This window comes from Leptosomus discolor, chromosome 16 (assembly GCF_034619465.1).
Source record: "Leptosomus discolor isolate bLepDis1 chromosome 16, bLepDis1.hap2, whole genome shotgun sequence".
Classification (NCBI taxonomy): Eukaryota; Metazoa; Chordata; class Aves; order Leptosomiformes; family Leptosomidae; genus Leptosomus; species Leptosomus discolor.
In genome coordinates, this window is record NC_141406.1 from 15,999,013 (window position 1) to 16,014,629 (window position 15,617).

General features: G+C 57.2%; 1 protein-coding gene across 1 annotated transcript in view; it reads left to right on the forward strand.

Moving 5' to 3' along the window:
- SEZ6L (seizure related 6 homolog like) overlaps positions 1–15,617 on the forward strand; it is a 45,509-nt gene that overhangs the window by 13,528 nt on the left and 16,364 nt on the right. The window contains exon 2 of the mRNA XM_086473978.1: positions 14,777–15,523. Within this exon, the coding sequence (XP_086330104.1) occupies positions 14,777–15,523 (747 nt within the window). The remainder of the gene's footprint in view (positions 1–14,776; positions 15,524–15,617) is intronic.

The window sequence follows — 15,617 nt, forward strand, 5'->3', positions numbered from 1 at the left end:
ATATATTTGCTATCTGTATTAATTAAAATAAAGTGCAGCAGCTCATCATTAGGCTCTGTGGGAGAAGCTGTACATAGGTTATCATCATCCAGCACAGCACAGCGCAGAAATGGAATTAGTTCTGCCAGGCCATCTTTAAAACACAAATCACTGATGACTGATACAGCTGACAATTAATTACTTAAAAAACAGTGTCACTGGAAACGAAGTGAGGGCCGTGAGGAGCACCAGCAGCAGCCCAGCTGCCCTGCAGCAATGGACCTGGGGTGGGCTGGGAGCCCATCCCGGAGTCTGGGGCACAGCAGGGTGGCGAAGCCTGTGCCAGCCCCGAGCTGCTGCTCTGCCCCCAGCAGAACGGCTCCATCTTTATTGGGAAAAAAATTAAAAGTCGAATTTTATATTTCTTCAGACAAATCGTGTCTGAAAACGAGTTCATTTCTGAAAAAGCAAGCCAGTGCTCCGGTGCATCCCCTGGCACGGCGAGGCTGGATGTGCGGTGACGTGCCGGGTGCTGCGTCTCCTGCACGGAGCCGAGCAGCGGGCTGTGCCGGCTGACGTGGGGGAGCTTCCGTGCTGCCAAACCCAAAATTGTTTTGACATAATGAGGATCCGGCAGCTGAAGTGCGGTTTATGACTGTCTTTAGAGGGAAAACACTAAGTAATGGAGGAGGTGACTGGCTGACAAACCGCATCACGTCTGCCTGGCAGTGTTCTGGGCTGTTCAAGTGGTGTTCAGGAGCAAAGCGTGTCCTGTCCCTCGGCCACGTGTGGTTTCAAACTGCGATCCCTCCGCTTTGCCGGGGTGTGCCGGGCCGGCAGCCGGCACGGGAACGGGGAGAGCCGGGCTTTGCCCTAGTTACCAGCAGCCTCCGCGGCACAGCCCGTCCTCGTAATCGATGGAGTCCAATAACTGTAATAACCACAAACATCAGTAACCCAACACTTTCCCTGCCTTCCTGATTGCTAGCAGCGGGACTGTTTGCAATCTGTCAGGAATCATTAGACACCAGAGCTACATAATTTCAGAGGAGTACAACAGGGTCTTTTCAAGGGCACTATGCAGTAGCAGGCAGCGGGCAGGCAGCAGGCAGGCAGGCAGGTTTCTGTACAGCCTCCGTGAGGGGAGAAAATGCAAGGAAAAGCATTGCTTGAGAAAAAGTTTCTGCCCCCAGGGCAGCTCCTTCGGGGAGATGCGGGCTGCAGCCTTCAGTGGGACACTCTGACCCTGATGCTTGGCCCAACAAACCGACCAAGCTGGCAGAGCTGAAACCCCACTTGGTCCCTGGGGAGGGAGATATGGGCCGTGCACAGGGGCTGGGGGATGCCAGGGATGAAAGCACAGCCTGGGGTACAAGGAATCCCCAGCCCTGTCACCCTTCCCTTGCACAGAGCATCTCCAGCTCTTCCCACCTCTCCATGGCGAAGGGTGCAATCGCCGGGTGCTGCATCCCCACGGTGGGAAGAGCCCAGTTCCTTCAGTGGGGAGAGCAGAAAACACAGTGTGTCACTGTGCCAGGCTTGGCCTGCGCTGCTCTCATTGCTCCGAGGCACCTCTGCACGCCGCGAAGATGGCCAGGACCTGGTGGGCTTCAAATCCTGCCCTGAGATACCCTAGGGCAACTTTTGGGGTACTCCAAAGAAAACCCTCATGTTTTTGGGGTACCCCTGGAAAAACACACAGGAGGACAGCGGCCATGGGCAGCAGTGGTGCCGGCTGCATCCTCCCCTGCTGCTCTCCCTGGCAGCGATCTGACACGAGGAAGCTGCCTATATCTGCTCTCTCAGGAGCTTGGACTGGAGCCACCCAGTGATTCCTGTTACATCTTGTGAAAGAAATAGAAAGCGTTGCCAAACAGATTTGGCAAAAGGCAGCTCAGCTCTACCCCATGCCTTGCAGTCGATGCAGAAGCTGTGCCGTTAGCTCGGGCACAAACCAAATCCTCCGGCTCCCCCAGGCCGAGGAGAGTAAGGCAGCGCCGCTGCAGCACGAGCACGGGGCTGTTCTGGTCACCTGGATCTCTAACGTTACATTGTCATTTCATATTTCCCAGTCTGGAGTGGAAATGGAATCAAACCGAGCTGTGAACGTGCTCCAGGCAGGTAGAACAACAGAAGGAGGTTTTGAATAGCCCGATAATCCATGGATGTGACTGCCTGGAAGTGACAGCACGAGTGATTTATAGCCAGGCAGAGAAACAGTCATCTGTTATAATTAGACTAAACTTTGTCTGTGGCTGTGTGTCTTGTAATTGTTTCCCAGTCGTCCCCAGGCACGGGGAGTTTTAGCTAAACCCAGTGGACGATCGCTTGTGCGGTTCTGGTGTGCCTGGTGGATGCCCAGGCTGTCCCCCCCGGCCTGGCGTGCATCTTGGCCAAGGTATGGACATCAGGGACAGGAGCGCGGTGCCCTGCCAGGTTGCAGCCTGGCAGCACGGGTGCTCAGGACCAAGGGATGATGTTTGGGGCCACAGTGCTCCTGCAGAGCCCCTGGTTGGCAAGGCAAGGGACGCTCCCAGTCCTCGGGGACACTGGCTGTGGTGTGCTGATGTCCCCAACCTGCTGGCAGCCCTGGGGGATCCCAGGCAGCAGGGATGGCCACGGCACTGTGGGCAGGGCTGCAGGTGCAGAGGGCTCCTGGCTTGCTCCCAGCTTGCTCCCGATGAGCAACATCTTGCCTTATAGCAGAGCTGCTGAAACCCTGGCTGCATCCCTGCCAGGACTTCTCCATCCCTGCTGCAGCTCCTGCATTCTTGCTGGGGCTCCTGCATCCCTCCCGGGGCTCCTGCATCCCTGCTGCGGCTCCTACATCCCTGCTGTGGCTCCTGCGTCCCCTCCACCACCCAAGAGGCAACGACTGGGCAGTGCAGCCCTGCCAGCACATTGGCTCGTGCAGCACAAGCATCAAGAGGTGCTGGCAACACTTGGCAGGGGCGAAGCCGAGCACAGCCCTGCCGGGGCAGGAGCTGGCCGGAGACCCTGAGCACAGCACGGGGCACGAGCTGCATTTCACGGGGCTGACTCGCTCCCAAAGAGTTAATTGCAGCACTCGCTTCTCAAGATCTGCTCTGCTGCATCTTAACAGTGACGGGAGATCAATTATTTTAGTCTCAGATAGCTGACTAGAATGGGCTTTTTGTATCTAAATATACTCTCTCTTTAGGAACCCATTTAATTTTATACCTTGTTATAGACGACTAGGCTGGATGATTGGTTGAGAAAGAAGGAGCTTCTCTTCCCTCAGTTCAATTTGTACCCTGAAAAGCTGCCAAAATACTCCATTTCCTCTCCCCGGGCAGGCCCTGAGGAATGAGCATCCCGGCCATGGAGCCCAGGAGAGCCACAGGATCGATTTGCCTTCCTTCTTTCATCCTCCTGATGAGCCCCTCCAGAGTAGGGACACCCAGAGGGACACAGCAGCAGAGGACAGGAGGGAGCAGGGGCACAGCAGGTCTCCCAGCCCCTGGTGTCTCTGTTTGGCGCTGGCTGGGGGCAGTCTGGGGTGCACCTGGTCAAGGTCGGAGGCTTGGCACTGGACACTTACCAGGAAGACTAGAAAACTGTGGGAAACTTTCTATTTGCACCTAGTGAGGCTTAGCCTTAACCAAAAAAAATGAAATACTCCTTGAAACCACCCTGTTAATTCGTTTCAGACAGGCCTATCTGCCCATAACAAGGCAGAGACAATATCTTTCTTACATTTAATACTATAAAATACTGCAATGAACTCAAATTAATGTCTGCATCGAAGTATCTCTATGCCTATGCCTGATGGCTTTCCTTCCTTGCTCCGTGCTCCCCACCGGCCTGTGTATCTCTGCTGAAGTAGGAGGACAATTAATCACACCCATCGGCTGGGGAGGCAGCAGCAGCAGTACCAAGCCGGGACAAGTCAGCACGCGACAGGTCCTATCATTTCCATGCTGTAAATCTCTTGATTCCTCTGTAATTGGATGAGCCTCTTTAATTCCTTTTCCTCGTTAGCTGCTGCTGCTGCTCCTCCTGCAGCAGAGCAGTGACCCGGCTCATGGGTCCTTGCATCCCTTTGGGAAAGAGTCAGGCATTTCCCAGCGTGGGCTGGGTTCATCCCCGGGGACCTGGGGACAGGGGGCTGTGCCAGGGCTGCTCTGTGCTGGGGGTGATGCTGGGGGGTGAGGGGTGCCAGTGCTCAGGGCACAGTGGGGGTGGGGCACCATGGGGACACAGGAACTCACAGGCTCCTGGAGCGAGGGGGAGTATTGGCAGTTCCCCCCAAAGCCATGGGTATGACGGGTGCCCACACGGAGCTGGCGTAGCCAAAACAAATGCCTGAGAGTTGAAGTCTCATCAATTCCAGCTCCGTGAAAGCAGCTCTGGGGAGGAAAATCCATTTTCCTCATAGCTTGGAGAAGTGTGTAATTCCCAGGCGTCTGTCAGGCCACTGTGGATCGTTAAAGCAGTTCAGAGCTTCTCCGGAGCATGGGGCGTGGAGAGGTTTGCGAGTTTAGTTCCCGTATTCCTGGTGGTGTCCTTGCTCCCGAGTGAAGCGAGTCAGGCACAAGCAGTATGGATTTGCCACCAAGGCAGGATTTTAAGAGTGTTTTGTTGTTGGAATGTTACCCCTGCCCGCCAGCAGTCTCTCCTGCAGAGCCCGAACCCCCCGCTCCCACCCGGCACCAGAAACCCCCTCAGCCATGGCCAGTCCATGTGGCTTTTCCACCCGTCTCAGCCCAGAGCTGGGCCCAAGTGTGGGCATGGGTGTCTGCTGCCACCCAGGACCGTGTCCCAGTCCCTTGGCGATGCAGCAGGGCCGTGAGCACCTCGCCCAGCCCCACTCTGGCAGCGGGCAGCAGGCACCCGTGAAACGCCTTTCCTCTTGTTGGTCTTTGCTGACAGAGACATGTTTGCTGCTGGGTGCAGGAATCGTGGTTGGGTGGGCAGCGGGGGTGAGAGCCAGGTCCTTCCCGGCCACAGCTCCTTGGGCTGGGCACCGCTGCCAGCATCTTCACCCGGTAATGAGGGGTTTCCATGACAACCTTATTTGAGCATCGCTAGTGACACAGATGTAAATTTTAAAATGAAATATTCAGACCACAGTCCTATGAGCATAAATAAACCCCTGCACATGGCCAATTTAACAGCATTTTAAAGCAGTTCGGGAACTCCCCGGGGCTGCCGGAGTCTCTGCGGCATTAGGAAATTCGTGAAAACGGAAGGAGAAGCGCCTTGACCCCATCCTGCCCCAGCAGCCCCAGCGCCCAGCCAGGTCCCCAGCGTGAGCCCAGCACAAAGCCCTGCGTGGCCCCGAGCTCCAGGGCAGGGTCAAATTGGCAAGGAAAGGCGCCGGTTACGACCTGTGCTGCAGAAGATGCAGCACTTGGGGACCGTGTGGGAGGGGTGTCCAGAATGGGAGGCAAAAAGTTCCTGAAGCTCCTTGACCTCACCTGCCATCTCTTCCCAAGCAAAGCCTGGGCATCTCTCTTCTTCTGGATTGCCTGCCTATGAATTGCTCTTTGGGACAGCTATGGCGAAGAGAGGCTGGGCGGCTTCATCCACCGCAGCCAGCTGGGAGCCCCGCACACCCCGCTGCACCCCAGAGCACCCCGTTGCACCCTAAAGCACCCTGCTGCACCCCAACGCTTATTTTCAAGAGCCACCTGCTTTGCACAAGCCCTGGGAATCGCTGCAGGGCACTCTTATTGCCCTTGGAGGCGCGAGGTCCACTTCTTCCCAGCAAGCAGGACTGAGCACTGAAGTCTTGGGGCTCCCTGCACCCCGGGGCTGTCATCCCCCCTGGGCAGAAGGACCTGGGGACAGGCACCACTCCTGCATCCCTCAAGCTGCACTGGGTACAAAACAGTCGGAGAATTATTTTCTATTTTCTCCAACAGCGATACAAACGTTCAGATGAAGCCATTCCTTCCCGCTCCTGCCTCACCAGCTGCAGGTGGCACAAAGCCTCCTTTATGCAGGAGAGAGGCTCAGAAGCGCCCGATGTGATGGGCAGATACTGCTCTGGCTGCCTTTATCTGTGCTCCCACATGGATGACTCACCGACGATCAGATTGCTACGATTTTATTTGCTTATGGGTTGAACTGTCAGGATGCTCTTGTGGAAAACTTTTTTTCCATTGGAAAAAACTTAATTTGCTGAAATTGTAACCGCAGGAAAGAACAGGTTTCAAATTTCCTGTTTGGAGACAGGCGGCCATCAAGGCTGTATTGGTCTGTTTTGACATTTTGAAAATGAAAGACTGTTTTGATTCAGGTTTTTCTGCTCTTCACGATTTAAGACAAAAATCTTTTAAAATCTGAAACCAAACCAAAGCCTTTCCAATCCATCACACCGCAGTGTTTTGACGGACCCAACCTGCTTTTTTTCAGATCCTTCATTCACGCTCAGACCCTCTATATTTTTCTCACTGACAGTGAAATCCGTACGGCGCATGCTGGAGACCGGCGTGGGACGGAAGTAACTGGTAATTCTGGGGGTTCAGCCTCCTCCTTCCTCTGCTCACACAACGTCACAAGCTTTAGATCACCTCTCTGCCTGCACGCACCGCAGGCTTCGAGGAGGTAAGGAAAAAACCATCTCTCTTTGGAAAGAGAGATTTGGTCCAACCAAAGCAGCCACAGCACCCCGAAAGCCCGGGCTGCAGCAGAGCCTGATGGGCTCCTTGGTCAATGGCAGCACCGGCGCAGCCGCGGGAGCAGCTCTGGTGGGCGGCTGCAAGGCAGGGAGCCCTGGGGCAGGTGAGCGCCAGCCGGGGCATCCCGGGGCTCGCCCGGCTCTGTGCCGAGGGAGGCCACGGCTCCGGGAGACCTGCCCAAGCTGCCAGGCCTCAGCATTTCTCTTGCTCGAGCCCAGGAGCGGCGGGAGCCTCTGCCCCGGAGCACATCCTTCACGTCACCCGAGTGGTGCCAGGCAGCGCGCAGAGGCCGTTGGGCTCATTATGGCTATTGATTGCCCCGTTTCACCTGCCGATGGAGCCTGCGACAAGGCTGAGATGAACCATCTGTTGGGTGCTCATTGCTCTGCTCAGTCCCCTCTCCTCGCCGCCTCGGGCCCCGCCGTGCCATCCATCTCACCCTTCAGAGGACCTTATTCAAGGCAGGGAGCACAATAAAAAATTGGACTATGCTCTGCAAATAAATCAAGGCAGCATCTTTTTAAAGGAGAGCTTATTGCCTGTCCCCAGCTGGTTTGGAGGAGCAGTTCTGCCTGCACAGAGCATCCCTGAGCACGGGTTCTCCATGCCAGGGAGGTACCACAAGCAGCCACCCTGCAAAGAGCCCCCTCCCCAGCCACAGTCAGCCTCCCCCCCCCGGCCTTGCCTGACCTTGCAGGTGCACAAGGGCTCGGGGTCTGCAGGGTCACCCCTGGGGCCAGGCACCACGACGCTTCCTGGCTCCCTGGCAGCCAGCAGTCCCACCAGCAGCACCAGTATGCGGCAAGGGGAGGCTGTGCCGCAGGTAGCCCATCCCAGAGTGGCGTGGCAAGGCACGGCAGATCTCCTCAGAAGCATCCCCTGACTTAGAGAAATCCTCCCAGCTCCCTGCAGAGCCCTGCCCCTGGGAAGCCCTATGCATAAGCCAAGCCTATCCACCTGGGCCTGGCTTTATTGCAGAGCGGGGCCAGCCGCTGCCACAGACTCTTAAAAGGGGATTGTTCCCAAGAGCAGGGCACCCCAGAGCTGGCGCAGGCCCTGGGGTGTGCAGAGGCTGGGGTGCTGGGGGGTGCAGGATCAGCCCCAGCTCTTAGGGAGGGCTGGGGCGAGATGTCTGTGGCAGGAGCAGCTCCGGGCAGGATTAGCCAGTCCCAGCACACCGTCAATCTGCCTAAACCCGTCATAGAGGCAGAGCACGGGGGCTGAACGCCACCATTAATAGCATCCGTATAAGCTTCTCAGGGTTTCTGGTATAATCAGATCACTAAAACCTTCAGGACGGTAACTACTGAACTTGAGCAATCAAGCTGCCATCCTCCGGCAGCCTGGGAACGTGTGCTCACAGCCAGGCAGCGATAGCATCGGCATTAGTAATGGGAACCCGGCGATACAGCTACTCACGGTTTAGCTCTTTCAGGAGCGCAGCGGCAAAATGAGTGCTTTATGATTATTTCAGCATCCTTTTATCAGGCATTTGCAGTTCCCTAATTCTCTAAGCCCCTCTGGCTGAGATATAGGCAGCAATCAGATTTGCCCGTCTCAATCCAGCCGCGGCACCGCTGCAGCAGCACACGAGTGTCTGCCGTCGCCGGCCACAGGGCATGGACCTGTCTCCCCAGCTGGGGCTGTGGGGGTCCCGCTGCTCCACAAAGGCTTTCGGGACTGGAACAAGCTCTTCGCTGTGCCCTTAATTGAAAGCCCCCTGACTGCGGGGGGCTCCGTGCTGCAGGGGGGCAGCACAGGCACCGGCGCAGCAGCAGCTGCTGCCAGCAGGGAAGGTCTGATGGCACCGCGGGTTTCAGCACAGGTTTTGTCTGCAAATTCAAGGTCGAGACGCTGAAAGTGTCACCTCTCACCGTGCCGGTCAAAGGCAGAGTCTGGGGGTGCCCCGTGCCCAGGAGAACAGCCGGGCTGCCCTCGGCGGGGAAGTGGGGACACTTGCACTGCGGCCACCGGGCAGCAGAAAACTGCCTGAACGTGCCGTGTCCCTGCCTGGGCAAAACACAGCCAAGTTCCTTTTTGAGAGGGACCGCTGAAAAGCCCGTTTCGTTTTGATGGAGGGCGAGAGCTGATAGCCTATAAAATTGTGGCAAAGGGGAGAGCTTAAGCTCACAATTAATTAGTTTTCTTTCATTCACCTGGCCTTACAGCCCCAGTCACTGTTTTGCTTAATATGTTGCATTTCACTCAGTTAACATGCCCGGGCCGTCACGGCAAATTCCAGGCCACAGTCAGAAATCTATCACTGCGTGCTCCCAGGTCATGGGCAATGAGCAGATTTATTTTTGAGTAGTGGGAAACAAAAAATTCTTCAAAAGAGCAAGAGAAAACTACCCTAAATGGCAAAAAAAAAATAAGGGCACCTGAGAAAACATTGTCAGAACAATTGGTTGTTCTTTGTATGGGCAGAAGAATTGCATGGGGTAGCAGAGCGCAGGCCACGGGTATGTTGGGCTCTGAGGTTGTTCATTTTTCTCACTCTGACGGCAAGTTTCAAAGAGGCATTTGTACTGACGTGCATTTAAGGGTGCTTTTGGTGCCAAGGGCCCTCCGTGAGCAGCTGGTGGTGCTGCCCAGGTGGGCGGGCGGCTGGTGTCCTGCAAGCCGCCACATCGGTGCTGGGTCTGGGCAAGTGGAGCCGCTTTGGCAGCCCCTGCCCTGCCTGCCCTGCCTGCCCTGCCTGCCTGCCCAGCCACCCCTCCTGCCCCACAGCCCCTCAAGAGCCCCGTGTCATCACGCCAGCCCCGGGGACCGGGGCTGTGTCCCCGTGGCCAGGCGTGCAGCCCGCACGCTCCCACGCGCCGCACGGCGCGCTCGGCACCCGTGCCCTGCAGAGGAGCGAGCGCTTCCGACGGCGGCTAAGTATAAACCGTGGGGGAGTGAAAGCTGGTTGGAGACATCCTCCCTGGAGCTGAGCTTCCTTCCTTGGTGTTTACACGCCGGTATCTAGGCAGATCCCAGAATAGACCTGAAGACGAGCTGTCTTTTTGCATTAAGGTCACTTGTGCTCCAAACTGTCCCAGACGTTTCTGTCCCATTTTGCAGGAGCAGCCACCCGTGCCAGTGCCGCTGTGCAGGGTGCAGAGCCCTGGGTGCTGTGCTGTGCCCGGGGGGAGCAGGGGCTGCGGGGGCTGCTTGTGGAGGCTTTCGTGGATTTAGAGAAGCGTTTCCAGTCTCACTGCCTGCAGAGTGCTTCTGATCAAGATACAAGATAAACCCCTTGTACATCTTGATAGCATTTACTTCCTCCAGAGCTGGTTTAGCAGATTAGATCAAGGTCAAACGCAATCATTTCTATTCCACCAGCTTAGTGTCTCTGGATCAATCGCTTGTACAGGGCAGGATAGATTTCCGCAGCCAGGAAGTGTCCTGCTCTGCCTGTCCTGGCCCCCAGCTGAGCATCCCGTCGGGCCAGGGCAGTGATGGGGAACACGGGCATCCTGCAGCACTGGGTGACGTTAAACAGCCTTGTCCTGAGCTGGGAGTGGGCAGCAGAGAGTGAGAGCCCAGCTGTGAGAGCACCCCAAGCAACCGTCCCGTGCTGACTTTTCCTGCCTGCCATTATGATGAGAGATTTCTAAAGCAACTCAGAGTAAATCCACAGAATTGGTCATAAATCTCCAGTGGTTTATTTAGCACTCAGGTGGCATTAGGTGGCCTGGCTGCATTGCCGTGCTCCTGGAAGGGCAGAGGGGCTGCAGAGCTTCCAGTGATGAGGGTGAGCCATGAACCCCCGCAAGCTCCTGGGCTGGCTCCAAAGGTGCTGGGGCAATTTCAAATCTCACCTCTCACCGCGATCACCCCATAGTCCTTGGAGCTGGGAGAATGGCTGTTTGCATTCAGATTGCTATGGAAAGCAGCTTTCCAAAGCCCACCCTCATCCTAATAGCAAATACGGAAACCTCCTGCAATTCTTCCTTAAGGACGAGGATACTCGCCTCTGCTTCTTCTGCTCTTTGATTTTCCTAAAGCCTCACTTACCCCAGAGAGGCCGTGGCCAGGGGAACTCACCTCTGCAGGCAGTGACTCCCCATCCCCGGGAGGGAAGAGCTGCTGCTTCCCTTCCCAAGACGGGCAGCAGGCACGGGGAGTGGAGGAAAGCTGGTCAAGTGGGGAGGGGGGCAGGCACGGGGCTGTGCCGGGGCCGTGGGGCAGCACCGACGCTCATGGGGTGGGGGTGGGGTCTGGCAGCGTGGGGGAGGCAGCGGGCAAGGCTGGCAGCCTGCATTTTGGGGGAGTGCTGGAGCACCGCTCCGGTTTGGGGGTGGCGATGCAATCTGGAGTCAAGATCATTAATCGCTTCTCTTTCTGGTAACGTGGAATATGCCCTTATTAATCACCGACGCCAGGGCCCCCCTGTGCCTCCACCTCCCTGCTCCAGCCTGGCTGCGTTCGCTTCCCTGAAATACACATTTGCCCTTTACAAACTAAAGCATGTTAAGTGTCTCATTACAGATCTGCTATACAGAGTGTTTTATTTCATGCTTTGTTAAGGACAGAATCATTTAAATGCATCCTGGCAAAGGATCTAATAAGAAATTAGTCAACTTTCTGAAAGCATAAAATATGGTTTAATGGCGACAACCGTTAGGAATTAGAGTTCACATGACAAATAACCCGGGGATGCTGTTTTGCTGTTTCTGGTAACACACCGGCTTTAAGGATCCGGGTTCCTGTGGGAACCCCGACCGTCCCACTGTGAGCTGATGTCCCACCATGTCCCGCCGGCCAGCGAGACCCCTCCCCTCGCCTCCCAAGGCCGTGCCACCTCCCCCTTGTCTGGCAGCCCCATCTTCTCCTGTAACGGAGAAACCGTTTTGCTGCAGAGCACTAAAAACAATGAGCTGAGCCACGGCCAGACCAGCGGCGTGGGAGAGCAGCCGCCAACCACCCCTCCCAGGACTGGGCTGGGAGAGGAAACCTAAAGCACGTGAGACCCCTGCAAAACTTGTCAGGGAGGAAGAGTTGACGTTGGCACTGCCTTGGGAACCAATTTCCCCCCATCACCCCACGGCAGGACGCCCGTGGCGCCGTGGCAGGATGCCTGTGGAGGCTCAGCTCAGCCAAGGGGCAGGATGAAGAGGGAAGCAGAGACACTCAGAAAAGAGCAGAGGGTGCGGGGGCTCCCGGGCCACCCCACCAGCTGTTTGCGTGGGGACACCGAGGCACCCAGCCTCCCCTGGGGGAGCGGGGCGAGATTATTCAGAGCCAACACAAGTTGGTGGTTGCAGACGACATGTGTGAAATGTCTCCTAATGTGCTGAGGGAATCAGCTAATGAGTTTGCTGAACCACTGCTAATTGAAGAATTAATTTTTTGAGTTGTGGGAAACATAACGGGAGAGGCCAGGAAGCCCTGGGTAGCTGGGACAGGCTCGTCTGCAGCTGGGTCTGCGGCTCGGCCGGCTGAGAGCAGGGAGCAGCAGCCTGAGGGCATGGGCATGGCCTGGGGAGCCAGAGCTAAAGACCAGCCCGGGTAACAGCAGCCCACGCAAGGGCTCTACGGGACTGAGGAGCAGGAGCAGCTCGGGGACTGCCCTGGCAAAGCCCAGCAAGAGGAGAAGCGAGCCCACCTGCAGCGCCAAGGAAGGCTCCCACACTGCTGCAGCGCACTCACTGCACAGACCTGGACAAAAATACATCTCCAGACTCGGAGAAGCAGATTTTGGAAACTTCATCCTTCAGGCTCACTCTCCCAGACTTTGCCTTTCCCAGTTGTGTTCCCTTGTCTTTTGTTCTCACCAGAAACCGCTTCAATTCTCTCGAAGACGGAGCAAAGTCAGCTTTCAGCAGGCTGCTTGTGCCCATCCCTCCTGCCCTGCAGGCAGCAGCCGCCCCACCGACAGCCAGGGATATCCCCCGTCCCAGGGTGCGCTCCCCCAGGGTGATGCGGGGCTGCTTTTGCTGCAGAGCGACTGTTTGGAGCAGCGACCACTGCTTACCCTTGCACAAGCTGCAGCAAGAAGAATAGCTGCTTGGTTGTAAAGAGAGCTGGCAGAGACCACGGGGACATTCCAGCCCAGACTCTGCCACTCCGTCACCACTGCGGGTCCCTTCTCTCCCTGGCGCATGTGGAGGTGACAGAGACAGACCAGGGTCCCTTACAGGGATGAGCCCGAGTCCTGTAAAGGCCCTGATCCAGCCCATCCAAATAATGCAGGGGCTGAGCGTTACACATGCAAGTCAGCTCCGAGGGAGCGCACACCTCTGCAGAGAGCAGAGCGGGTACCCGAGCGCTTCCAGGATCGGCACTGAAATGCATAACAGGAGGCAACAGCTGGATGGCACAAACACGCTGGGGGAGCCGCAGCGCGGCCGAGGATCACAAGCAGCATAACAAGCAGCTGCGCTCTGCGGCGTCACCGCTGAGGCGGGTTTGAGATCCCCTACAACTTGCTGCTCCATCGGGAGTTCTCCGTGCGAAATACTCGGGCAGGGTAGGGGGGAGCGTGGCCAACGGCGGCGTTCGTGTGGGCTTCCCCAGTCCGGGCAGCACGGTGAAGCAAAGCCAGGCAAGCTCGTCGGTGCTCACCCGTTTCCCTGGCCTCTGCCCGCTTCTGCCCCGGTGCTCACGCAATTAAACTGCCATGAGATCACGATCCTGTGCGCAGGGCTGAGGAGCTAAAGCAGCTTGTACCAGCAGTGCCCTGCAAACCTGGTGCTGTGCCGGGCTGCACCGCGGTGTGCCCAGCACGGTGCTCACGGGCTGTGGGGCAGCGAAATGACTGCTGAGGCATCAGAGGCAGAAGTTGAAAGTCATGAGAACCCCAGGGTGATGTAAACAGCAGTGGGACTCCGGGGAAGCTGCACTCCCCTGTGACAATCACCCAGCAGTGTCCCTGTGTTTCAGGTTTCACATTCAAAAGCTCTTTTCTTCCTTTTCATTCCAGTCCTCCCTTAATTAGTAGGATTAGAAACGCAAAAATTCAAGTTAAATTTAACGCATATGTTGTGCTTTTGTTTAAAGTATCTGTGACACTAACGGTAATGGAGTGTCCAGGGCGAGCCTGAGGTTTGTCCTGCCTCGCAGGAGTCCGCTTGGGAAAGAAACCCTGGCTGCCACTCCGGTCCTCCGTCCCACAGACACATGGCACCGTGGTGGGTGCGTGTCCCGGCTGCCCCTGCAGGCACGTCAGAGCAGCTCGAACCGCTTTTCGGAGCAGGTCGGTGCCTTTGTTCGCAGTCGCAAAGGGGAGCTGCCCCCCTGTGCCCAGGAAGCCCCAGGCCAAGCTGGGATGGGGACTTGAAGACCCACCATGCCCAGCTGGGCGCCCACCCACGCCAAGGGCAGAGACCCCGCGTTTCGGGGACTCAGGCTCCAAATTCTCCCGGGGCAGCTGAGGGGGCTGGAGTTACTGTCTTTAAGTATCGTGTATTAAACACCTTCCCTGGCAACTGCTGTTTCCATGGAAAACGTCGACTCTCTGCCTCTCGGAGGTTCCTGCAGCATTTTGCAGAGCCGCGGCGCTGCTTATGGCTTATTTTACACTGTGGACCGCAGCCCAATCAGACCTGTTGGTGGTGAATAAATCTGTGTTTCCTGCAATTAAACTCCCCGGACGAAGCGGTGGTGGTGTGGCTTTGATTGCTCTTTCTTTCCCGCGCCTTGCTTTGCCCAACACAAAAGGTTAGAGGCTGCTGAAGGAGAGACTTTGCAGAAGCGGGCGGTGGTTTGCCACAGGAGGCCGGAGGAAGCCGGTTAATCGGCGTCTGTTCCCCGCCAGGCAGCAGCGTGGGGAAGACAATGGGAAAGAGCCGCGGCCTAATCAGGCGCTTTGAAATAGCCGTTATTTGCTGATGACAATTGCAAAACGAAAGGCTTTTCACAGAGACTGAGCCAGAGCAACAAACTCAGCAGGGGCGAGTGAACCTCCCTGAACAAGTGACCTCTAGATAAAGAGACCAAATAGCAGCTCTGAAACGGTGAGATAAGGCCACCGAGTTCCAGCAGAAACCCAACTTTCAGGGAATTGGTGCAGGCTCATTATTGCTTTCCCATAATGAGCCCGTTTGGGGGAGCGGCAAGCATTCAATCAGCCGCAGCTCCCTGGGGGGCTGATTCTGTGCCACCGGCACAGCTATAATTTCATGCCCAGCATTGCCCAAGTCTCACTTTTCTCCATTTTTTTGCAGACAGTGGATCAGGGGCAGCGCTGGTCCCAGCCAGCCCGGACCCTCTCGCTGTGGATGAGCTGGTGGACAAGACAGTCGGTGGAGCTGGGGAGCTCAGGCGTGCCACGGGTTTGGCTGGTGGAGGCAGGGAGCTCGGGCACGCCACTGCCCTCAACCTGCTGCCAGCGGCGGAGGATGGCACCGAGCCGGCGGTGGAGGAGACGACGCTGTTGGTGCAGAGCCACATCCTGCCAACGCCCACCGCCGCCCCCGATGCTGATGCAAAACAAACTTTCCCTGTTAAGAAAAAGCCACCTACTCTAAAGCAAGCCAATATGGGAAGGAAGCATGCAAGGCCCAAGCCCACCCTGCCAGGGCCCCCCAGGGCTGCCTCCCCAGCCAGCCCGCTGGGCTCCGGGGTCCCCACCGCCTCCCAAGAGCCACGTGCGCCAGCAGAGGCAGCGGCCGGGGCAGGGGATGTGGAGCAGAGTCCCCCCGAGCTGCCCTGGGGGGGACGGGCCACCACCAGCAGCCCCGTGCTGCAGATCTCCCCGTCCACCCTGCCGCCGGTTGTCCCTCGGCCCTTCCCCGGCAGCGTGGGTGATACTGATACTGGCGAGGCTCCGACTGTGGCTCCCACTGGCGCCACCGTTAACCGGATGAACGGCGTGGAGGGCGATGTGCGCGGCCCAGCGTCAGAAGAGAGCCAAGAAACCACCACGTCCACCATCATCACCACCACGGTCATAACCACGGAGCCCACCCCGGGTAAGCCGTGCCGCCTGCGCGGGGCCGAGGAGCGCGGGCATGGGGTTATGGCAACTGGTGGGGAGCAGCTCTGGGGGTGTGGGGCTGCCCAAAA